The sequence below is a fragment of the Gorilla gorilla genome, chromosome 9, assembly GCF_029281585.2.
Source record: "Gorilla gorilla gorilla isolate KB3781 chromosome 9, NHGRI_mGorGor1-v2.1_pri, whole genome shotgun sequence".
Taxonomy (NCBI): domain Eukaryota; kingdom Metazoa; phylum Chordata; class Mammalia; order Primates; family Hominidae; genus Gorilla; species Gorilla gorilla.
In genome coordinates this window covers 125,395,148-125,418,823 of record NC_073233.2, presented here as the reverse complement: position 1 = coordinate 125,418,823, position 23,676 = coordinate 125,395,148, and the positions used below count along the sequence as shown (strand labels likewise).

The 23,676-nt window shown below is 49.3% G+C and overlaps 1 protein-coding gene across 4 annotated transcripts in view; it reads left to right on the top strand.

The window, feature by feature from the left end:
* Positions 1-23,676, top strand: part of DSCAML1 (DS cell adhesion molecule like 1) — a 368,891-nt gene that overhangs the window by 320,618 nt on the left and 24,597 nt on the right. For all 4 annotated transcript variants that reach the window (XM_063693558.1, XM_063693559.1, XM_004052204.5 and 1 more), the window contains 5 exons: positions 3,877-4,044; positions 5,935-6,005; positions 10,729-10,969; positions 14,359-14,505; positions 17,049-17,204. In XM_063693558.1, the coding sequence (XP_063549628.1) occupies positions 3,877-4,044; positions 5,935-6,005; positions 10,729-10,969; positions 14,359-14,505; positions 17,049-17,204 (783 nt within the window). The remainder of the gene's footprint in view (positions 1-3,876; positions 4,045-5,934; positions 6,006-10,728; positions 10,970-14,358; positions 14,506-17,048; positions 17,205-23,676) is intronic.

The following is a 23,676-nucleotide window of genomic DNA, read 5'->3' as shown; positions in this document are numbered from 1 at the left end:
AGCCTGGAAAGGTTATGGAGAGGGACCTATTTTGTGCTAACACCAAAGATGGTTTGGGAACACAAGGTCAAATCCACCTGCAAACTACGGGCGGCAAACGCAGAAAAAAAAAGGAGTTGTTCTCCGGGACACTCCCACGCCCAACCTTCCTGTGATTTGCAGCTGAGCAAGGCAAGGAGGGGAATGGCAAAGAGTACACTGTGGCCACAGAGTGCAGAGGAACTTCAAGTCCCAAGTAAAGGGGAAAAACAGTGGCTGTGGTTTAAAATCAACAGCACATTTTAAGTGCCCAACACATGTGAAATTGGGGAGAGGACCAAAGGTTTAGACATGGCTCCTGACTTCAGGGAGCTTAGCATCTCCTTGGGCAGTTACCACCAAACAGTGAACCCTTGAAAGAAGATGCTGTGGACTGAGGCGGGGCTCTAAATGCTGGAAGAGTTCAGAGGAGGAGAAGAATAGAGAAAGATAAGGCTGGGAGGTGAGCAGGAGCCAGATGTTGCAGGGCCTGGGTCAGGTTGTGAAATTTTACCTTTATCCTGAGAACAAGGAACAACTATTGAAGAATTTTATGTTAGGAACGGCAGTATCAGATTTGTGTTTTGAGAAGACTACTCTCAGACTCTCAGGGGCAAGATGGAATGCTCACCTGTAAGAGGAGCTCGATTGTATTTGTAGAGCGGACAATGGCTGCAGTGTAGAGAACAGATGAAAGAAACAGGGTATGCTGAGCACATGGAGGGCTAGGGAAGAGGCCATTTCCCTGGTCTAAGGAGGGATGACAGTGGCTAAGCCTGAGGTAGAGATGGGGATGGAGGGAAGCGGAAGGATTCAAGAATGACACAGAGGCCAGGCGTGGTGACTCACACCTGTAATCCCAGCACTTTGGAAGGCCAAGGTGGGCAGATCACGAGGTCAGGAGATCGAGACCATCCTGGCTAACACGGTGAAACCCCATCTCTACTAAAAATACAAAAAAATTAGCTGGGTGTGGTGGCACGCGCCTGTAGTCCCAGCTACTCGGGAGGCTGAGGCAGGAGAATGGCACGAACCCGGGAGGCGAAGCTTGCAGTAAGCCGAGATCGCGCCACTGCACTCCAGCCTGGGCGACAGAGCGAGACTCCGTCTCAAAAAAAAAAAAAAAAAAAAAGGAATGACACAGAACACAAAAGCTATCCCACTTGATAAGGAGAAAGGGAGAAGGGAGAGTCAAGAAATTGATAATGGTGGTGCCATTCAAGATAGAACCCAGGAAGTTGCTGGGTAAGCAGGGTGTATGGTCAAGAGTTCTGTCTTGGACAGGTTGAGTTTGAAGTGTCCATGAAACATCCAAGATGAGCCGTCAACTAAAAACTTGGCTATAAGGTCTGGAGTCGGACGGAGAGGCCCAGGCTGGATATTAATCTGGGAGGTATCTGTGCAGAGATGAAAATAGAATGCATGGTTGGGGAAAGTGCATGGCAAGAGAGAAGGAAGCCTCGGGTGGAGGCTTGAAGAACTCGAACCATTCCTGGCAGGGTGGAGGGGGATGCACCTGCACAGAGACAGAGAGAAGCTGGCCCAAGAGATAAGCAAAAGGCCAGAGAGTGTTTTATTATGGAGCTGAGTGGGGGGGGGGGGGGGTGATTCCTGAAGAAGGGAGAGAGGTCCAAGTGTTGAATACACCCAAAAAGCCAGGAGGGAAATTGGGTTTGGTGCCGTGAAGGTCACCTCTGCTGTGGAGATGGAGCACTGATGTCGCAGGAGGATGTGAGGAGTAAATGGCGAGCATTTAAATTGCCCAACACTGCACCTGGCACACTGCAGGTGCTTGGTAAATATTAGTGCCTCTTCTCCAGACACACCGCCCCAGTCTCCTCCCTCTGCGTGCACTCATCAAAAATGAATGCACTGACTTGTGCTCCCTCTCCCTCTCCTATAAACGTGGGCACATCAGATGTGACTTATGAGCTGGCGCCAGCTCCCAGGATGCCACAGAGAAAAGGGAGCACCTGCCTCCACATGACTAGCTTGTTCTGTCCCAAACCCACAAGCAAGTGCCCACAGCAGGTAGGAGCCTGCATATTTGCAATTCCAGCTTAACCTGCCAACCACAAAGTGACCCTCCCGTGGTTAGGGTGTTTTAAAATACAAAGAGAAAATAATGTGTTTTTAAGCACCAACAGCCTGCCATTTTGTTTCTCTGGCTCGTGAAACCAAAGAATTAAATGCAAAACTACAGATGGGGAGCTGGGCCGGTGCCCTTCACAGATGCTAAGCCTGAGCAGCTATAAGTGGTGTTTTGCAAACCATCAAGATCTCAACTAACCAGAAATTGGAGGCCTGGGACATTGTCTTCTGGTGAACCAATTCTCCTGATTTATCAGGCATTACGTTTTTTTGTTTTGTTTTGTTTTGTTCATTTTTGAGATGGAGTCTCGTTCTGTTGCCCAGGCTGGAGTGCAGTGGCATGATCTTGGCTCACTGCAACCTCCACCTCCCAGGTTGAAGCAATTCTCCTGTCTCAGCCTCCCAAGTAGCTGGGACTACAGGCACCCACCACCACGCCCGGCTAATTTTTGTATTTTTAGTACAGACAGGGTTTCACCATATTGTCCCAACTGGTCTCAAACTCCTGACCTCAAATGATCCACCCGCCTTGGCCTCCCAAAGTACTGGGATTACAGGCATGAGCCACTGTGCCTGGCCTATCAGGCATTAGTTTTAACCAAAAAAATTTTTTTAGTCTTTCTAGAATGTGCTAGCCTCCTTTCCTGATTTAGGACTTAAACTGTGGTGAATACAACTTAATCTTTTCTATGGAGAATTTTTCACGATACTCTACTGTGGATTTAAAGGCATAGAAAATTAGACGGAATAGTGACATCTGGACTTGCCCTGGGAACATTTTTCAGCCCTACTATCAGCTTGTTTCCTTGTGATTTGCCTTTTTTTCTTTTCCAAGTAAGGTGCTAAAACAGTTATTTGGTTAAGAATCCCGAGTGTGGAAGGTCCTAGCTGAGGCATTTTTAATTGCAACCCCTTCCCGTTTCCTCTGGAGATCCCTAATAGGTGCGCAGCAAAAATATATTGAACAAATGACTGGATTCCTCTGGAGATGCAGGGTGTTCATCATCACAATATGGGTCTAGGCACTGTTTAGTCACACCTGAATGGTATTTATCTGGTATTTTCCACCTCCTACAATTTTGCTAAACATCAGCCGTGAGATAGACTACCAGTCTCCCTGGATAAATCGTGAACATGTTAATCTCTTTGGTGGCCCCTAACCCTAATGACTCTGAAACCATCCTCCTGTTGATGAAGGAAAGAGGGTAGGGTTTGGACTGGGGACTCTGGTACTTGGCCTGTCCCCTCAACCCTGACATATAACACTCAAGTTCATCACCTCACAAGTGCACAAGGAAAAGAAATACAGAAGCACACACAAAAGGAGGAGAAAAGGAGAGGAGACTTAGCCTCCTGCTTTGCATGGGGGCCACTGGGTAAATGGGGTGTCTCACTGTTAGACCAGGTCACTGATGTGAGGGGAGACCCAGGAAGAAGGGCACTGGCCAGTCAGACCCTCAGGGATAGCAAACAGATGGTGATCTTGGCAGGGACCTTGGGGAACGTCTCGTCCGACCTCTGCCTGAAGTTTGAGCTTACAGGCTGGCCAGTGGCAGAGGAGAGTCAGGCTTCTCCCAAGCTGGAGCTGCATGGGACAGACCCCTTGCACCGTCTGTGAAGTTGTTCAGGCCTGTGCCCTCTCTGCAGTCTGTGTGAGCTGGACCCCTCGGGCATCCAACTTAATATTGGGTTGTACTGGTACTTCAGGCTGGGAAGGGGTCCTGGAGTTCGCCTGGCCATGCTTTGACATAGGTGTCTTCTCTCCAGATTCCTGGGACTTCAAGCAGTCCACACGCAACATCTCCCCCACCATCAACCAGGCCAACATTGTGGACTTGCACCCAGCATCTGTGTACAGCATCCGCATGTACTCCTTCAACAAGATTGGCCGCAGTGAACCAAGCAAGGAGCTCACCATCAGCACTGAGGAGGCCGGTGAGCACCTCACCCAGCCTGCACTGCCCGTGGCCTCAGGGATCAGGGCCACCAGGGGCCTACAGCGATCCTGTTCATTGGCAATGAGCTTGCGGTTAAAGGGGGTGGGGTGGGGAAAAGCATCCTAACAGATGTTTGTGTCCACCTCTGGATCACTGGAGGCTCCTATTTGACCCTTTTCCAAGCAGGGTTCTAGATACTGGGTTTGGGGGAACTATCTGTGGTTCTGCCCCACTCCCCTGGCCCCAGCATCTGGAAAGATCTATCTGCAAGATAGGGTACTAGGGCCTGGATCATTTTCTATGACCCTCATCATAGAGTTTTCTTGAAAGTTTAAACAAGATTTATCTTGCTATGTTTTCTTTTGTTATCATGTAATACAAAATAATGCAGAAGAGGCCGAGAGTGGTGGCTTATGCCTGTAATCACAGCACTTTGGGAGGCCAAGGAGGGTGGATCACCTGAGGTCAGGAGTACGAGACCAGCCTGGCCAACTTGGTGAAACCCTGTCTCTACTAAAAATACAAAAATTAGCTGGGCGTGGTGGCGCATGCCTGTAGTTCCAGTTAATCAGGAGGCTGAGGCAGGAGAATCGCTTGAACCTGGGAGGCAGAGGTTACTGTGAGCCAAGATCTCACCACTGCACTCCAGCCTGGGCGACAGAGGAAGACTCCATCTCAAAAAAAAAAAAATGCAGAAAAATACACATGACATATATGTGCAGTTTTATAAACAAGCATAAGGTAAACAATGAGTATAACCAACACTCATCATCAATTAGCCAACATGGCAGAAGTCCCCCATGTACCCCTTTCTGGTCATAACATCACCCCTCCTCTTGAAGTAATCAATATCCTGATTTTTGTGATACTAATTTTCATTCTTTTCTTTTTTGTACTGTCACCACAATGTATATGCAATAAAATGTATAATTTAGTTTTCCCTATTTTCCAGTAGAATGTATTCATGACATCATACTTCATCTATTCTTCCGTGTCTTGCTTGTTTTAATCAATATTACTTTTGCAAGCTTCATTCATGTCATTAGCATAGCTATATCATTTATGCTTTTTCAGTGCTGTATAGTATTCCATTATATGACTATACCACAGGGGATTTGTCCATTCTACTGTAGATGGACATTTAGATTGTTTGTAGCTTGGAGCTATTACAAAAATACTGCTATAAGCATTCTTGTATGTTAGTGTACCAGTTCATGAGTTTCTCTAGGGGATATAAGCAGTTGTAGAATTACAGAGTCATCAAACAGGCAAATACTTCTACCTTTAACAAAAAATGCTAGAATGTTTTCTAAAGTGTTGTGCCAATTTTCTCTCCCATGATCAGAGGATAAGAGTTCAGGCTCCGCCCCCTGGGTTCATGCCATTCTCCTGCCTCAGCCTCCCGAGCAGCTGGGACTACAGGCGCCCACCACCTCGCCTGGCTAATTTTTTGTATTTTTAGTAGACAGGGTTTCACCCTGTTAGCCAGGATGGTCTTGATCTCCTGACCTCGTGATCCGCCCGCCTTGGCCTCCCAAAGTGCTGGGATTACAGGTGTGAGCCACCGCGCCCAGCCTAGACATTCTTTTATGAAGTAGACACTTCATACTCTTCAACTTTTAAAAATGTTTGCCATCCTACTGAATGTACAGTAGTACCTTATTATCATTGTTTGCTATATTTTCAGCAAATTATAGAGAATGAAGAGGAAATTGAAACCCTACGTTACTTTCAGGGGAACTCAGACAAAAGTTCTCTGCTATCTGCATCTGAGCTTAGTCTTCTCCCAGGAGCCCTCCAGCTCAGGAGGCTGGGAGTGGGAACATAGAACCCCTTCCTCTTCCAAGTCTTGACTTGTAATGTTTCTCCTCCCCGCTACCCTGCTCAGCTCCCGATGGGCCCCCCATGGATGTTACCTTGCAGCCAGTGACCTCACAGAGCATCCAGGTGACCTGGAAGGTAAGTGTGTCTAAGGCATCTCCCCTGGAATGTCTGCTTGCCTCCTCTCTCATCAATCCAGGACGGAAGCTCCCAGCAGGCTTGCTAGTCTCTAGTCTTATATGATGCCCATGTCTGTTTTGTCACTAAACCTAGTGAGATTTGAGAGATGGAAGGAGAGGGAGGCAAAGGCAGGTCCCCCCAGCACAATAATCCCCACTTCCCTGTCCTCCCTGGTTCTCTGATGGAGGCTCTGCCTGGGGTGGAACGAAAAACTTGCAGTGCCAAGGAGGGAAGATGGTTCCTCGGCGGTGCTGGCCCATCCTCCAAACCCCACATGTTGTAATAAGGTTGGAAGTAGATTTGATTTTGTGCCAAGTTCCTCCTCTCTAACATCAGCATGAAAACAACTGCCCTCCCTACCTCTGAGGGTGGAGAAACTGTAGAGAAAAGAGACCACTATGTGCTATAGCCATTTCTAAGGGCAAAGACCTGTAAAATATAGGGGATGACTGAAGTATCTGTCACTTAAGGAAAATCTTAGGGGAGATTCCACAGCTGGGCAGGGAAACAGAACAGAATGACCTTGAGCAGGACTCAGAAATGCTTCCCTGGGCATCTTCTGGCCCTACCACCAAACCCCTCCATGGGCATAGAAGGGCTGGCAATCCAGGGGCTTCCTGTCTCACTGCATCCTCCAGTCTCCAAGTGCTTTCTCTTTACCAACTTATCTGACCCTCTCCTCATTCCTGGGGAGCAGCGAGAGAAGGCACTTTTATCCCCTTCCACCAGAGGAGGCCATGGAGACAAGATGTGAGGTGGCCTGGCTAGCAAAGACAGAGCTCAGACTGCAACACAGAGTCTGCAGCCCCAGCCACTCTTCCCTCCACAGCCACTGCACAGGGCTCTGGATCAGAGAGCATTCTCAGGGCCTTCTGTGTTCTTCCTGGAGCTTTCCCATCTCAACAGTGGGGCTCGGGGGCTGCCTGTCTTCATCAGGGACCAATTGTCCATGGTGACTTTCTGACTCTCCTCCTGACAGGAAAAGCCCAGGTGCTTGAGTCCTTCTTCTGGGCTCTTTAGAAAGGTAGACTTGAGAATGAGAGAGATTCAGAAGGACCTAGTGATATTTTTCCTAAGACCATGTGCATGCACACTCACACTCACACTCACACACATAGCAGCAGCCTGGTTCCTTCCCTCCCAGAGGCATGACCAAGAGGAAAGCGAGGTAGGGCTGGGCAGTTGGTCCTTCCTGGGGGCAGCCCACCTAGTGGATACCTGGAGCCAGGGTTCCTGTCCAGATTCAGATCTGGGTTCCAGGGCTCTCCTCAGAAAGTGGGGTGAGGCCGGGCATCCAATCCCAAACTCTTGGCTGCATCCTGGCTGTGGACCTGTATCCTACAAACACTCCAAGGCAGCCAGGAGGTGGGGGCAGAGATGAATAAATATGTAAAATACTGAAACATTGGGCTACAAAGCTCTGACCCACAGGTCGATAAAAATTTAGAATCAGATTTATTTCTCCAAAGTCTCATAATGAAAAATAAAATTGATTAGAAAGTTAGAACTTCAGAATGAACCAGCTGGTCAATAAATTTTGGGCTGACTTCTCAGGGGATTTTTTTTTTAACATTGAGAAACAGATTAATGAAAAATAAAGATTCACTTGAAGATAAGTCACTTCATTTTAAGACCCTTTCCACGAGATGGATCGCCCCTGCTTTATGACATAAATTTGCAATCAGCCCTATTGATTTCTTAATGCTTCAGAGAAATATTGTTAAGATTGATTTAAATCCTGACTGTGGCTGTTTGGAGAGGCGGGGGACAGAGAAGGAGAGAAAAAAAGAGAGAGGAAGGAGGCAGGAAGGATCTGTGAAGATTTGTATAAATATGTGAATCTATCTGGATGGATAGATTGGGGTGTGCCTGCATGCCTGTCTGAGACCTGTCAGTATATGTGGATGTGGTCACATGTGCAGGTATGTATCATGGTATACATAGCTCTGGGCATGTAGGCAATCTGTGGCATAGTATAATGATGTTCAATGTGTGTCAGTATAGATACACGTACATGAAGCGTGAGAATGGGGGTCGATGTGAAGAGGAAGGTCTCAGGCTCTTGAAGATACATTTGTATCTATAATGGATGTCTGTGTGTATGTGTGTGTGCATAGACATACATGTGTAGATACAAGACCCAAATGTAAAAATGTGTCCACTTACAGACCAGCAAGCAGAACTGCCCAAGTGCAGAGAGAAACATTCAAGCAGCAACAAAGAGTAAAGTCAATTAAACACACACAGACACACACCTATTTAGTGAGTTCAAAACAATTATGTTAAATTAAAAACTTCATTTTATTAACAGTGAGCTTAAAAATGCAGTTCATTTAAAACATTCATTGACTAGAAAAAAAAACAGCAAGGCTGTTTTACTAACTTAATTGTTTTTATCTCACTATTTTTTAGTACAATAAAAGGTGGGCTTTTAAATTAACTTCATTGTCTTTAAAACCCCGATTCAAGCTGTTTTTAAATGCGCTGGGGGGCGTGTTGTCTCAATTTATAGATGGGCAGGCCCGGGCATTAAAGGAGCCAGTTTCTATTTGTGGATCTAAATGTATCTGGTTGGGAGTAGGGGGTGTGGATTAAGATGTTTGCTTTGATGGGTCTGGATACGTGTTCCTGGTTCTGGGTGTGAATGGATATATTGGCGGGGCGGGGAGAGGGGGGTGTGTGTGCACGCGCATGCGTGCGCGCACCTGGCTGGGTGTCTATCAGGGTTCGAGCCTGGGGTGAGAGTGTTTTCCAGCCCCAGACCGATGCCAGTGGAGTTCCTCCATTCGCCTGGCTGACTGGGCTCAGTCTTCATTCCCACCAGCCCCCTTCTAACCTCCAAGTCCTTGCCATCTCTGTGCCTCCAGCCAGGGCTCATTCGGGCCTCAGCCTTCACCATTCCCCAATCCCTGGCCTTGGCATCTGGGGCACTGCAGCCTTAGCGTTCCCAGAGGGGCTGCACCCAGGTGAAAGTCAGGGATCTTTTTTTCTTTAGTTTTAACGAAATACATACAACTTGAAATTTACCATTTGAACCATGTTTAAGCGTGCAGCTCAATAGCAGTAAGCACATTCACAATGTTGTACAACCATCACCACTAGCACTTCCAGAACTTTTTCATCCTCTCAAACTGAAATTCTGTACCCATGAACCATGAGCTCCCCATGAAAGCTCTATTCCACCCTGCTTTTGTTGAGACAGAGTCTCACTCTGTCGATCTTGGCTCACTCCAACCTCCGCCTCCCGGGTTCAAGTGATTCTCCTGCCTCAGCCTCCTGAGTAGCTGGAACTACAGGTGTGCGCTACCACACCCAGCTAATTTTTTGTATTTTTAGTAGAGATGGGGTTTCACCATGTTGGCCAGACTGGTCTCGAACTCCTGACTCAACTGATCCACCCACCTCAGCCTCCCAAAGTACTGAGATTACAGGCATGAGCCACCACACCTGGCCTCTCTATTTTCTTCTCTCTGATTTTGACTATTCTAAGTACCACCTAAGTGGAATCGGACAAATAGCTTTTGTCCTTTTTTGTCTGGCCTATTTCTCTTAGTGCAGTGTCTTCAAGGTTCATCCGCGTTGTGACGGATGTCAGTGTTTTCTCCCTTTCATGGCTGCATACTATCCCATTGTATTGCACTGTCGTATTCTGCTTCTCCACTCATCTCCTGGTGAACACTTGAGTTGCTTCCACCTTCTGGCTATTCTGAATAATGCTGCTTTGAACATGAGTGTACAAGTATCTCTCTGAATCCCTGTTTTCAATTATTTTGGGTATAAACCCTAGGAATGGAATTGCTGGATGGTATGGTTATTCTATGTTTAGCTTTTTGAGGAACTGCCAAACTCTTTTCTATGGTAGCAGCACCTCTTTCCATTCCCACCAGCAATGTACAGGGTCCCATTTCTCCATCCTCACTACCACTTATTTTCCATTATTGTTATAAGAGCTATCCTAATGGATGTGAAGTGGTATCTTGGGACTCTTTCTTTTTATTCAAACTAATTGCTTACCTCCCGCCCCATCTGATTACTTTTTGTCTGCTATTCTATTTTCCCCAGGCCCCTGAACCCATGCCAAATGATATCCCTATTCATTCATTCATTCATTCATTCATTCAGTATGTATTGAGGGCCCATAGTATGCCAGGCACCGTTCTAGACATGGAGAGTGGGACAGTAACAAAGCATCCTCACAGTGCTTCCGTTCTAACGCAGGCAGACAGGCAAATTTCACTAATGCATAAGTGAAATTTATAGACTGTCAGATGATGCTAAGTGCTGTGGAGGAAAATAAACTGGGAAGAAAAATAAGGAGTGCCAGAGAGAGGCAGGGAGCTGTCTTACGTAAGGAGTTAAGGAAGGCCTCGTTCAGAAGAGGCATTTCGGCAAGGACGCGGCAGAGGGCAGGAGTGTTTCCCCTGAGATGGGGATGCGGCCAAAGAGGCCAGAGTGCTGGGGCACAGGAAGCGAGGGGCACAGGAGAGGATCTGAGAGGTAATGGGAGATTGGGTCACACAGGGCAGAGTAGCCATTGTAAGGACTTTGGCTTTCATTCTGAGTGAGACGGGAGCCTTTGAAGGGCTGGGGCAGAGGAGTGACATGATCTGACTTTGGTTTTAAGAGCATCATCTCAGCGTGTTGCCATTTCTTTGTCCCCACCCCCACCCCATGCTCACAGGCACCCAAGAAGGAGCTGCAGAACGGTGTCATCCGGGGCTACCAGATTGGCTACAGAGAGAACAGCCCCGGCAGCAACGGGCAGTACAGCATCGTGGAGATGAAGGCCACAGGGGACAGCGAGGTCTACACCCTGGACAACCTCAAGAAGTTCGCCCAGTATGGGGTGGTGGTCCAGGCCTTCAATCGGGCTGGCACGGGGCCCTCTTCCAGCGAGATCAATGCCACCACTCTGGAGGATGGTGAGGGCCCCAGCAGAGGGGAGTGTGCACAGATTCCTGCCACGGGCAGAGCCAGGGCTGCCAGAGAGGGTTTGTGGGTCCCTCTGTTTGCCCCTGGGCCCCATCTTGGTCCTGTGGTCCACACAGGCTCCCTGCATCCCCGCCATCTCCTCTTGTCCATTAGCTCCTCGAGAGATGCATGGGCCATTCAGCATATCGGGCGTCTCCTTCCTTTTGACCGATGCTCTGCTCATCCGGTCTCTGTTGACCTGTTGGCCTGTCTGAGCACTTGTCTGTCCACCTGTCTCCCCATCCATGCTTCTCCCTTGGCCTTCTTCCTTCTTCCCGGCATGCTAACGCCTCTCTCTTCCCTCTACACCTGGGTCCTATTTCTCCTCCTTTACAATTTCTTGGAAAAAGGGCAGGAGCCAAATTGCCTTTGTGTTCTAGTCTGGAACCTGTCCACCATCTATCTGAGATGAGGCTGAGGAGTTAAGAAATCCTAATGTGCATGCGGCAGAGGATTTAGAGGATTTTTAAGTCTTCATTCTTCCATGACTGGAGAGAACCGCACACTCTGATTAGCACATCAAAGGGCCCAGTCTCTCCAGGAGGAGAGGGTTAGGAGGAAGCAGGAATATGCCTGCTCTCCAAGCACAGAGAAGATGCCAGCTGGTACCTGAGCCTGCACCAGGTTGAGAAAAAGGACATGGCCCCTGATGCTCCCAGAGAAGGGGCCAGGCTGACCTCTGTCCCCTAAAAAGCAGAATAAAGAAGAAGCAGAGCATTCTTCCAAGCTTCCTTCTTGATGCCCCAACCCAAAACTAGGGTCTGAGACTAAAGCCCCCCTGAGTCAGAGCCTACCCACCCCGCCCCAACAGAGCGAAACCAACAGTCCGGAGGGCAGAATGATATTTCCCTATTCCCATCAGGAGACCAAGCATTTCACCATCAGAAAGCCATTCCTTTAGAGGAAGCAATGGCCTCCTCCTAGCTCATCCTCTCTGAAAATGCAGCACCCTGGGCATGGGGGACACATTAGGTCAGAAACACCTGAAAGTAGATTCGCTCATACCAATGGTTCCTAACGCTGGCCACCAGTTGGCATTATCTGGGGAACTTTCAAAATACTGATGCCAGGCTTCAACACCACAGATTCTCATTTCATGATTCTGGGGCAAAAGCTGGGCTTTAAGATGGGGCCGACTTCAATAGCCCCAGAGCACTGAGCACCTGAGAAGAGGGGAGAACTGAAAGAAGGAAAGAGGCACATGGCAGAGAAGTCCAGGGGGAGGGAGGAGAGCCGCACCACAACCAAGCCCTCGGCCCATGGCGCTCGCTATCCCTCTCCATCCCTCCCACCCTGAGATGTTGGCCTCGGGCCTGGCTGGATTGAGGAAGATCACCTTGTCTCCTCTTAGTGCCAGGAGTGTTCATTTGAGCAGTGCCCTAACACCTGGTTCCCAGCCCTGAGCACAAAGCAGACCTCCTGGAGGTCTAGGAAATGCAGGTTGCTGGGCTCCAACCCCCAGAGCTTCTGCTTCAGCAGGTCTGAGGTGGGGGCCAAGAATGTTCATTTCTAATCCGGGTGTCCAGCATGGGCAATACAGCAAGACCCCATCTCTAAAAAAAAAAAAAAGGAGGTATTATTTCTAATAAGTTCCCAGGTAATGCTGCTTGTCCAGGGAGCACCTTTGGGAATCATAGCACCAAGAGTCGCACAATTATCCATGAAGGGAGGCCAAGGCTCAAGGAGATTAAACCATCCAGAACCATCTATCCAGAAAACAACAGAGTCTGGATCAAAATCTCTGATTCCCATAGCTTTCCTGCTTCACCTTGTGCCTCCCTTTTGCTTGGGAGCAAGGCTGGATGCACGAACAAGTGACGCAGATGCAGGAGGCTTTAGGAAGGTGTGTCCAGGGAACAGTCGTCCCAAGCCGAGGCCAGCCTGCCCCACCTAACGCTAAGCTCCCATGCACCACCCGGGCCACGCCAGGCCCACCTCTGGCCTCTGTCCAAACATCACCTCCCTTGCCTCGTGGGGGGCCCCTGGAATTTCCAAAAGGGAGAGATCAGCACGGGCTATGGAGTCATTTTCAAAACAAAGGAGGAGAGGGGAGAAGAAAGTTTCCAGCAGCATTTGTTCAGCAGTTTTTCATACTTAATTAAGGCCCTCGTTAGCCTGTCAGATCCTGATCATTTCCTGGCAATATTAGCACTCCTCCTGGGGTATTCAAGGGCCCCTGCTTTAGCAATAGTGTCTTTTCCATAATTATATTACCTTCATTTTGTTCGAATGGGCGATCTGTATTAGTTTATTACACTGGGTCCCTAATTACATGGTGCTTACATTTTTACACCTAAGTAATATGAAACAATAATCATTCTCAAAGAGGATCGTTAGGATGATGTATTATCATTTAAATGCTCATAAAAATTAGAGTTGCCTCTTGTGGGGCAACGGGATCTAATTACCTTCCAGCCAGCCTGTGCCTCCTTTCTCCCACTCGGAGCAAAGCAGACTCCGTCTTGCGCTTTGTCCCTGGCCCTCGGATGCCAGCAGGAAGTGCCACCAAAGTTCCCCCAAGCTGAGGTGGATCCTGGGGCGTGGGGTTTCGGAGGCCTGTCATCTCAGGAGGGGCAGGCTGCACTGTGCCCCAGGGTGAACCTCAGCTTAAACTCAAAGGTGGCTCTCAGAGGGAGAGTGTGACTGGCGGGAGAAGCACCTAAGCTGGTCTCAGAGAGTGTTTTCCCGTCACACCAAGCCTTTTGGTGTGTTTGAATACAAGGGCACGAGCGAAGGTTTAATGGTCCCAGAGGTCCCAAGGTCTGGGTAGAAACTCCTCTCCTGCACCAGGGTTAGCTGAAGTCCTTTTCCCTTCTTTGCCTTCCCTTTAGCTTGGAACAAGGACACAGGAGTCCCTAGAACCAGGCCTTGGCCCAGACCCCTGGTCAGACGACACAGAGGGGCTGGCAGCCATCAGATGAGGTGATGCATTGCAGACACCTCCAGGGCTGGCTTGGTGGCCTTCCAGGTCTGTCATGTTCATCACAGCAGGATTTGCCTGGGCTGTGGTGGCCTGCTGGGGAATTCCTAGGGCCTCGTGCCCAGAGTTCATCACCTTCTTCCCCAGGATTTAACCACAACCAGGAATGTGCTATCCAGAGAGGAAGGAACCAAGGCTGTAAAGATTTCTGTCTGCCCCAATCTCCAGGAAAGGAAACTCGGTTCACTTCCCAGCCTCCCTGCCCCAACAATCAGGATGCTCAAGTCAGGAGGTCCCCCCACGTGTCTAACTGGACGCTCCTCTGGTTGGACTGCGGGACCCAGCCTGGGACACAATTGCTGTACTGTCACTCACATCCACGACTGACTGGACCCTTGGTTCTCCCCCTACCCCCTGCAGTGCCCAGCCAGCCCCCTGAGAACGTCCGGGCCCTGTCCATCACTTCTGACGTGGCCGTCATCTCCTGGTCAGAGCCCCCGCGCAGCACCCTCAATGGCGTCCTCAAAGGCTATCGGGTCATCTTCTGGTCCCTCTATGTTGATGGGGGTGAGTCTGCTGGGACTGATGGCTGGGACTCAGGGGAGAGGCACAGGTCAGTGGAGTCTGCTTCCAGGCGTAGTTAGAGCTGAGCATCCTCCCACAGCATGGCAAGAGGAAGTGCAGCCCCCTCTTCTCCACACGGGGAGACCACAAGGGGCGATAACGGCTATAGGGGCCGGGGGATAGTGAGGAAGGGGCTCGGGATTCACTTGAACACCTCCGTGTTCAACTGGGGTCAGAGCCAGGAGCAAGGTGGGGGGGTGGTACCTAGGGTGGCATCTCTGGTGAGGGGTGGGAAGGAGACACCCAGCTACTCCTGGACAACAGTGTGTGTTTGGGGAAGTGTTGGGGGCATGATAAGGGCAGATTGGCTTTTCTAGTTTCACGTGTTGATATTAGGCCTTTATGGCTATGTGAGCCAGGGACCGGTGGGGAATAGTCGGTGCACTCAAATGGGGCGATCAAAGAGTTTAATGAAGGGACTGAGGAGGGAGGTGGGCACCTGGGACCAGCATCAGCAGGAAGCCATCAACACCTAAGGCCAAGGGGGAAAGGGAGGAAGCAGGGCTACCAGAACCCAGGGAGAGCCTCCCTTGGCCAAACCCAGCTGGAGCCAGGCACGCAGCAAGGCGTGTTTTCTGTGCAGACAAGCCACCCGGGATCCAGAGAAGGGCAGAGAGGTGCGCACAGTGGAGCAGGGAGGTAGAAATGGCAAATGGAGAGAAATCAGTAAGATGGCCCAAACTTTTGAATGTCTTCCTCGCCCTGGAATGTGCAAACAGGTTTGAGTAGCTTCCCGCAGGCACACCAAGCTCCTGCCCACTGGTATACACAGATCTTCACGTGACCTGGAGACTTGTAGCTCACACAGGTCAGAGGACAGGCATCCCAAACTGTGGAAATGCTCCATTAAAGGCCTTAGTCATCTCAATAGACCACAAAGGACTAAAATGAGTTTGTCCCCCACCCAGCTCCTGCACTTTCTGCCTCCCAGCCCCCTGGGCCCTCTCTTCTTTCCTGGAGGACCTTGGAATCCAGCTCACAGTCATTTGTCCAGCGCTACTACGGTCCCCTCTCCCATCCAGATTCTGCTCCGCCCAGACACACTGCCAGTACGAAGTGTCTTTCCCCACCACCACTTCCACTCTCTCCCACAAAAAGCAGAGGGCTCTAGCTCAGATTGAGCTCTCTGAAGGTCTCCCCAGTTCTTTTGCTGTGCAGTGTCAGGCCACGCTGCTCACAATGTGACCTCACTACGTTCATATTTGTGTGGAACCAAGTAAAGGGTGGTTCCCTGTTTTCCAGAACTCGCTTCCTCTTTTCGAAGCCTGCGGGCTTCTCCAGCTTAGCCCCTAAGGAACGTATTAGCCTCAGTAATACCCAAAGACAAGCTGGACTCCTGACCACGCTGCCCTCTTCCTGCCCTTTCTCTGGCTCCAGTCCTGGACAGGCCAGCCTGGTTTCTGACTCTAGGAGAGGAAGGCCCTGCTGCTCTGACCTCTGAGGGTCCTCCTGCACTGACCTGGAGTCTTCTCACGCTGGGCACAGCCTTCTCGCCCTCTGGATCCCAGCAGCTGCTGCTTTCCCTGGCCAGGCCCTCTGCCTTGGCCTTTTGCCTGCCCTGGACCATCCGCGAGGTGCTGGGAGGGGGGTCTCCAGGAACTCATGTCTAAGAGGCTGGTCCTCAGCCCGTTGCTGGACCTGTCTTTCTGAAAGCCCAGCAGTCCTAGTGGGAGGCTCCAGAGTCTGTCCCTTTTCCTCCTCTTACAACTCTGGCCCCCATGGGACTCTCTCCCTAAGCTCCTCTTTAGAGTCTATGAGAAGGTCCTTGCAGGGCCGGGACGTTGGGTCCTCCCTGAGCCTCAGGAGTGTCCCAGCCCTTCCTGGCTAAGGCTATCGGCTCCACCAGACTCACCCAGGCTTTCTGTGCAGGGAATGGCTGGGTGTCTCCAACAGTGGGGAGAAGGCAGACGAGTCACTCAGCCCCTTACCCCAACTGGGAGTCCAGGGCACTGGCCCAGAAGTGGTCAGAGGCAGGGGAGGCAGCCTCAGCCTGTCACACATCATCCCCAGGTTGATAACTGCCCAGGGAGGTCTGGCGGCCCAAGGCGGGCTGGCCAGCAGGAAGAGTGGCTGCTGGGCTGTGTCTACTGCATGGGACCTCCTCCATCCAGGTCCAAGCCACTCTGGGCTCTCCCATGGGAAGGGAGTTGGGTAGCGGGAGGGAGAAATGTTGCCTGGAGAGATGGAGAGAGAGAGGCGTTTCAAAGAGCGTGTCAAGGTGAAGTTGGTGCAAGGTCAACTGAGGCCGGGCCCAGGCCAGCATCTGTGGCTCGCCCTCACTGGCCCCTTAGAGAGACGTGGCCTGGGGGCAGTGGCCCGCATCTGCTCCTGGGTACCTTGAGGTGAAAGACCCTCTAGTCCTCGCCACCATGGAGTCGAGGGCTGAGCCTGTGCAGTAGGTGTGGGCAGAGCCCAGGCAGCAGGGGTAGCAGCAGGGGCCACAGCCCGATGGAGCTGGGCCCTCAGAGTTTGCTGGTCTCTGGCAGAGTGGGGCGAGATGCAGAACATCACCACCACGCGGGAGCGGGTGGAGCTGCGGGGCATGGAGAAGTTCACTAACTACAGCGTCCAGGTGCTGGCCTACACCCAGGCTGGGGACGGCGTGCGCAGCAGTGTGCTCTACATCCAGACCAAGGAGGACGGTGAGTCCAGGCCTCTCCTTGGGACAGGCTGGCCCTGCCACCCGCTGCTAACCCCCGGCCCCACCCCAGGAGGCAGGGTGAGAGCAGGGTACTGTCCTTTCTCCTGGCCTTCAAACTGTGGGAGAGTAGCCTTGAGGACTCTTGAGGGAAATGCTCTAGGATTCATGCATGAGCAGATAAGCAGCTGTGAACCTCCCTGCACCTCCCCCCGCACCCCCACATACACACCTGCTCTCTGCAGCATTGAGTCAGAGGCCGGAAAAACCCTCTCCTCCCACACCATGGGCATTCTTTCTGTGGCATCTGCTCCCCTGCAAGATTCAGCCTGCTTTCCTCTGGATACACGTTGGGGCTAGGGGAAGCAGGAGCATCGCTCAGTACATCACGGGTTAGGGACTTCGTGGTCACCCCACAGAGGCCGCAGCATGGTCCTGGCCCTGGACTGTCAAGGCAGGGATGGGGCTGTGCCTCCATTTGGAGCTGGGTGATCTCAAAGCCCTTCCTCATGGGGCAGAACTGGAGGAAAGCCAGAGACAGGGGGCCAGACTCAAGGACAGAGTGACACGGTAAGGGCAGGGGAAAAGGGGAGGCTGGGATGAAGTCAGCCCAGGAGGAACAGGCCAGGAGAAGGACCAGGCTTCCACCCAGGCCTGGAGCTGCACTACCCCAGGGGCCGCCAGGGAGGCACGGTGCATGAACAGCACACAGCTCTGGGCTTCTGCCTCCAGCCCCGCCACTTTCTTCCCCTCCCAGTACCAGCTCCATCATTTAGTTGTTTCACAGGTGAGTGCTCTGGGCCAGGTACCCCGTTACTAGAAGAGGTGTGACAAGCAACTGGCACACAGCAGGCACAGAAGCGGGAGACATCCTTGGCATGGTGGCTTCCTTTCCACTCACCCTTAGTTTTTTCAAGGGATATGGAGACCCAGAGTCTAGATCCTACCCAAACAATTTGGCTGAAGGCACTGGAAGGGTTTGACATGTTGAAAAGGAACGACTCGGCTGGGAGTGGTGGGGGAGAAGCTGCCATTGTCGCCCAGTGCTCGGGGACTGGACCAGCTCCCAGCTCAGCTTAATCTCCCGGCTCTCCCTCCCTCTCCACCTCCAGCAGGCCCCCTCTCCCTTTAAGCTCTGAGCAATTCAATATTTACCAACCTGCCTGCCCTACTTTTCCTGTCATTAATCCTCCCATCAAGACCTCCTGGGACAGCTCCGGGCAGAGCCACCTGCTCCAGCGTGGAGACTGAGCTGAGATGGCATCTAGAGCCTGGTCCCATCTGAGGCCTCAGGGCCACACTCAGGCACCTTTTGGCCTCCAGAAATGAGCCCCTGGGGCCCCCAGGCTTCTTCTTGCCTCCTATTCTGATGCAAGGCCTGAGCTATAAGCACCTCCACCTGTTTAACTGAACAAGGCAAGGCCCTGTGAGGAACCCAGAGGTCTAGGAGCATCACCCCTCCCTTCAAGGAGCCTTCAGCCCTCCGCCCCAGAGCCACTCATGGTTATACACAGCAGGAGCCCGGGCCCAAAGAAGCACTGCCCCTCACCTTTGGGAGGCGGCGCTGCAGCATGGAAAAGGCGCTGGTAAATACAGCGGAAGTGCATGCCCCCAGACTGGCATTCATGGGGAAGTCACTTAGCCTTCCTGAACCCGTTTCCTCATAACATGGGGAGAGTGGTACCTCATCAAGTACTAGTACCACATCTAAAATGTCAAGTACTAGCAAATAGCAGTTGCTTTATGGCTACCAAGGTGCTGGCAATGAAATGATTGCTTCAGGCCGGATGCAGTGGCTCACACCTGTAATCCCAGCACTTTAGGATGCCGAGGTGGGTGGATCACCTAAGGTCAGGAGTGCGAGACCAGCCTGGACAACATGGGGAAACCCCGTCTTTACTAAAAATACAAAAATTAGCTGGGTGTGGTGGTGGGCACCTGTAGTCCCAGCTACTCGGGAGGCTGAAACACGAGAATCGCTTGAACCTGGGAGGTGGAAATTGCAGTGAGCCGACATCATACCACTACACTCTAGCCTGGTGACAGAGCGAGACTCCATCTCAAAAAGAAAAGAAAAAAAAAAGAAATGACTGCTTCAGATAGCGGCATCAGGGCCTCCAAGGGGAAGCCCAGGCCACAAAGAACCCAGTGTCAGATGACGTCTCATCCAGAATAGCAGTCATAATATGACTTAACCTGCCCAAGAGCCCTGTGAGGGAGGCATTATTTCCATGTTACAGGGGAGAAAACTGAGGCCTCCAGAGTGAAAGCTACTTTCCAAATGCCGCTCAACTAACAGGTGACAAATCCAGGCTTTCTTGTCTCCGTATACTTTATCCTTTCCATCAAACTACTTGTGTCTGTTAGGAAGCTTTTTGTTGCGAAAGCCAGCAAAAACAGATTTCAGCAATAAGCACATTTATTATCACACATAGCAAGAAGTCCTGAGTAGGACAGCTCCAGGGTTGGTTAAGTCAGTGGTTCCCAGCCTTCTGCTCTGCCATCCTCCGAATATCAGCTGCCCCTGCTATGATTTCAAGATGGCTGCAGCCCTAGGCATCACACCAGGCAAGACAGAGTTCAGAGTGAGAAGAGGGAGTCTCTTCCTGTGGGCATGCCTCTCTTGGGAGTCAAAGTAACTTTCCCAGAAACCCCCTCAACAGACTTATCCTCATTTCCCATTGGTCAGAGTGGGGCCACATGCCTCTTGCTAAGACAGTCACCAAACGGGAAATGGAATTATCATTACCGATTTACCCCAAGCACGACATACCCTCTACTGTAGGCAGTAGAGACAGCTGTCTCTGAAGTGTGGAGGAACACGGATACCTAAGCAAAAGTTAGGTTCTAATTGCAAGGACTAGGAGGGAATGGCAGAGGGTAGGAGTCAACTCTGCCTGTCCTCCACAACCACCCCAGCTCCACCAGGCTCTCCCATTCATAGGTGGAAGTTTTTACAGTTATTACTCGGTTGGCATGGAAAGCAGACAGATCTGTAGTCCAATTCCAGCCCTGGTATGGGAGCTTTTGCAAATATCCTCATCTGAAGACACCGTGATCCCACCCTCAGGATTTTGCATTTTTCTAAAAGAAAAACAATATCAGGAAATTTAGAAAAAAGCAAAATAAATTTAAAAGAACAAAATGCAAACATAAATTCAGTTTTATTTACTGAGTCCAGATCTCAGTCTGAGCATGGTTTCAGGCTGGTTTGGCTGGACCCAATTCATGAGTTCCAGTGCTAACTCCTCAACCTCCCCCTGTGAATACCAAACCTAGCAATATGACCTCCACATGCAAAGCTGACTTGGATTTTAAACCACTTTAAAGACCTTTAACTGAGGAAGAGGCATGACTAGACCCATGTTTTAGGAAGGTAATTCTTGTTGATGGCAGGCAAAGGGTGGGTAATGAGGACTAGTGTCAGAGAGACTGGTTAGAACCTGTCGAGGCAGAGACGAGGAAGTTATGTACTAGGGCAGCAGCACTGAGGATGAACGGCAGTGACAAGTTTAGAGAAACATACCAGAGGAGTTCTACCTCCAGCAAGGGTGGATTGGGTGACTGAAACTCACTCTTCTTGCGGAGGACAGCTAGGAAATATGGACAAACTACTTTTTAGAACACCTGTTGAAGGCATCATAAAGCTAGCAGGAGAGTGAAGAATCATTAGGCCGGGATCCAGGGGAAAATAGAGGCCCTGGAGGTGAGCCTGACATTTGGAACAGCTCCTTCCCTTAGGGACATTTGCTGAATCTGGAGGAAGTGGCCAAGAAGCTGAACAGCACTAGAAAGACATGAGCTGGAGGTCAGGGCCTGCCAGGATGTGGGGGTCTGTCTGGTGAATCCCCCTCACTTAGAGTTGAGACCATGAAGGACGGCACTCTAAGGGTAAAAGTGGACCGAAAGCAGACAGTTCACCTTCAAATCATCCCAATACTGGAAATTGAATTTAAGTTACCCCAGATTGCTCGTGCCCAGATTGCAGGTGCCTATCAGAAGCAAACATGAATCCTCTCTTTAGGAAGATAACATCAGCAGATGCCACAAATTATTTCTACAAACTATTTTGCAAATGCCATGCCTGGCATACAATAAAAAATAATGGGACAACATGAACAAAAGCCAGCAGGGAAAAAAAGACAGATAAGAGCAACAGACCCACAAAGGTTTCAAACTTGGGTTTTATCAAACATGGACTTTAAGATAATTTTGCTTGAACAGATTGAAAACTTCAGAGAATTGGAAACTATCAAATGGAAAATCTAGGGGGAAAAAACCCTAATACTTGAAATTAAGAACTCAGTTGATGGGTTTAATAACACATTAAACACAGTTGAAGATATAACTTGTGAATTGGAATATAGGCAGAAGAAAATATCCAGATGTAGCACAGAAAGACAAATAGATGGAAAATTAAAAGAGCAGGTAAGAAACATTAAACTTCAGTGTGTATACAGATCACTTGGGGATCATGTCAAAATTCAGATCCTGATTTGGCAGGTCTCAGGTGGAATCTCGGATTTTGCATTTCTAACGTACTCCCGGGTGATGCTGGTAATGATCCACAGACCACATTCCAAGTATCAAGGACATAGAGGATGCAGTGAGAAGAAATCCTAAAGAAGAAGAGACAGAGAATGGAGCGGAAGATAAAATGTCTGAAAATGTTTCAAAACTGATGAAAGATATCAAGCCACAAATTCAAGAAGCTCTACAAACTCTATTGTCACACATTAAAAAAATCTGCACTTTGGGAGGCTGAGGCGGGTGGATCACGAGGTCAGGAGTTCAAGACCAGCCTGGCCAACATGGTGAAACCCCATCTCTACTAAAAATACAAAAAATTAGCCGGGTGCAGTGGCAGGTGCCTGTAATCCCAGCTACTCAGGAGGCTGAGGCAGAGAATTGCTTGAACCCAGGAGGCGGAGGTTGTAGTCAGCCAAGATCGCACCACTGCACTCTAGCCTAGGTGACAGAGCGAGACTCTATCTCAAAAAAAAATGAAAGAAAGAAAGAAATCCACACCTAAGCATATCATATTAAAGCTGATAAAGAAAAGAGAGAGAGATCTTAAAAGCAACCAGAAGAGAAAAGACGGATTACCTCCAAAGAAGAAGCAATAAGATTGTGGCTAACTTGTCAGAGACAATGGAAACCAGAAAAAAGGACAATGATGTATTTGTATATATATAAAATATGTAAGGGAAACAGTTACCAACCTATGATATTATACCTAACAAAACTATTCTTCATGATTAAGATGAAATAAAGACATTTTCAGACAAATAAAAACTGAGAGAATGTATTACCAACATACCTGCCCTAGAGAAATACCAGAGGATATTCTTTAACTAGAAGGAAAATGATTGTAGGAGGAAGCTCAATGATGCAACGAGTAAAGGCAGAGCAATTAAATGCTGAATGTATGGGTAAATCTAAATTAATGTTGGCTGCATAAAACAGCAATGATGATGATGATGTATATACAGAATTAAAATAAACGACAATGGGGTTGGACATGGTGGCTCAAGCCTGTAGTCCCAGCACTTTGGGAGGCCGAGGCCGGTGGGTCACTTGAGGTCAAGAGTTTGAGACCAGCCTGGCCAACATGGTGAAACCCCGTCTCTACTAAAAATACAAAAATTAACCTGGCATCATGGTGGGTGCCCATAGTCTCAGTTACTTAGGAGGCTGAGGCAGGAGAATTGCTGGAACCCGGGAAGTGGAGGTTGCAGTGAGTGAGCACACCACTGCACTTCAGCCTGAGCGACAGAGTGAGAGTCTGTCTCAAAAAAAATGAAAATAAAGTGAAATAAGATACACAACAATGGCAAGGTTGGGACAGGGTAAATGGAAGCTCTAAGGTCATTGCATTGTCTGAGAAGAAAAGTGCCCATTGATATTAGACTTTGGTAAACTAAAGATTCATGTTGTAATCTATTGTGGAACCACTAAAAGTGGTGAAAGACTGTGTAACAGTCAAGCTAATAGAGGGAGGAAAATAGAATATTTTTTATTTGACTTAATTAAAGAAGCCACAAAAGAAAAGAAAAAGAAAAATGGGGATAGGATAGATGAGACAAATAGAAAGTATTTAATAAGATGGTATATTTAAACCCGAATATAACAATAATTGCATTAAAGATAAATTAACTAAATCCTCCAATTAAAAGATAAAGACTGTCAGAATGGTAGGTGGAAAACAATACCCAAATATGTACTGTTTACAGGAGATGTCTAAAACATAAGGGTATAGAAAGGTTCAACACGAATGGAAAAAATAAGATGTATCATTCAAACTGTCTAATAGAAAACTGGAATATTAGTGTCAGACATATTATAAGGCAAAAAGAATTTGTAGAGATAAAGAGAAACACTTTGTTCTGATAAAAGACTCAATTTACTAGGCAAATAAAACAATTCTAAATTTGAATGTACTCAATAATATCGCCTCAAAATATAAAAAACAAAAA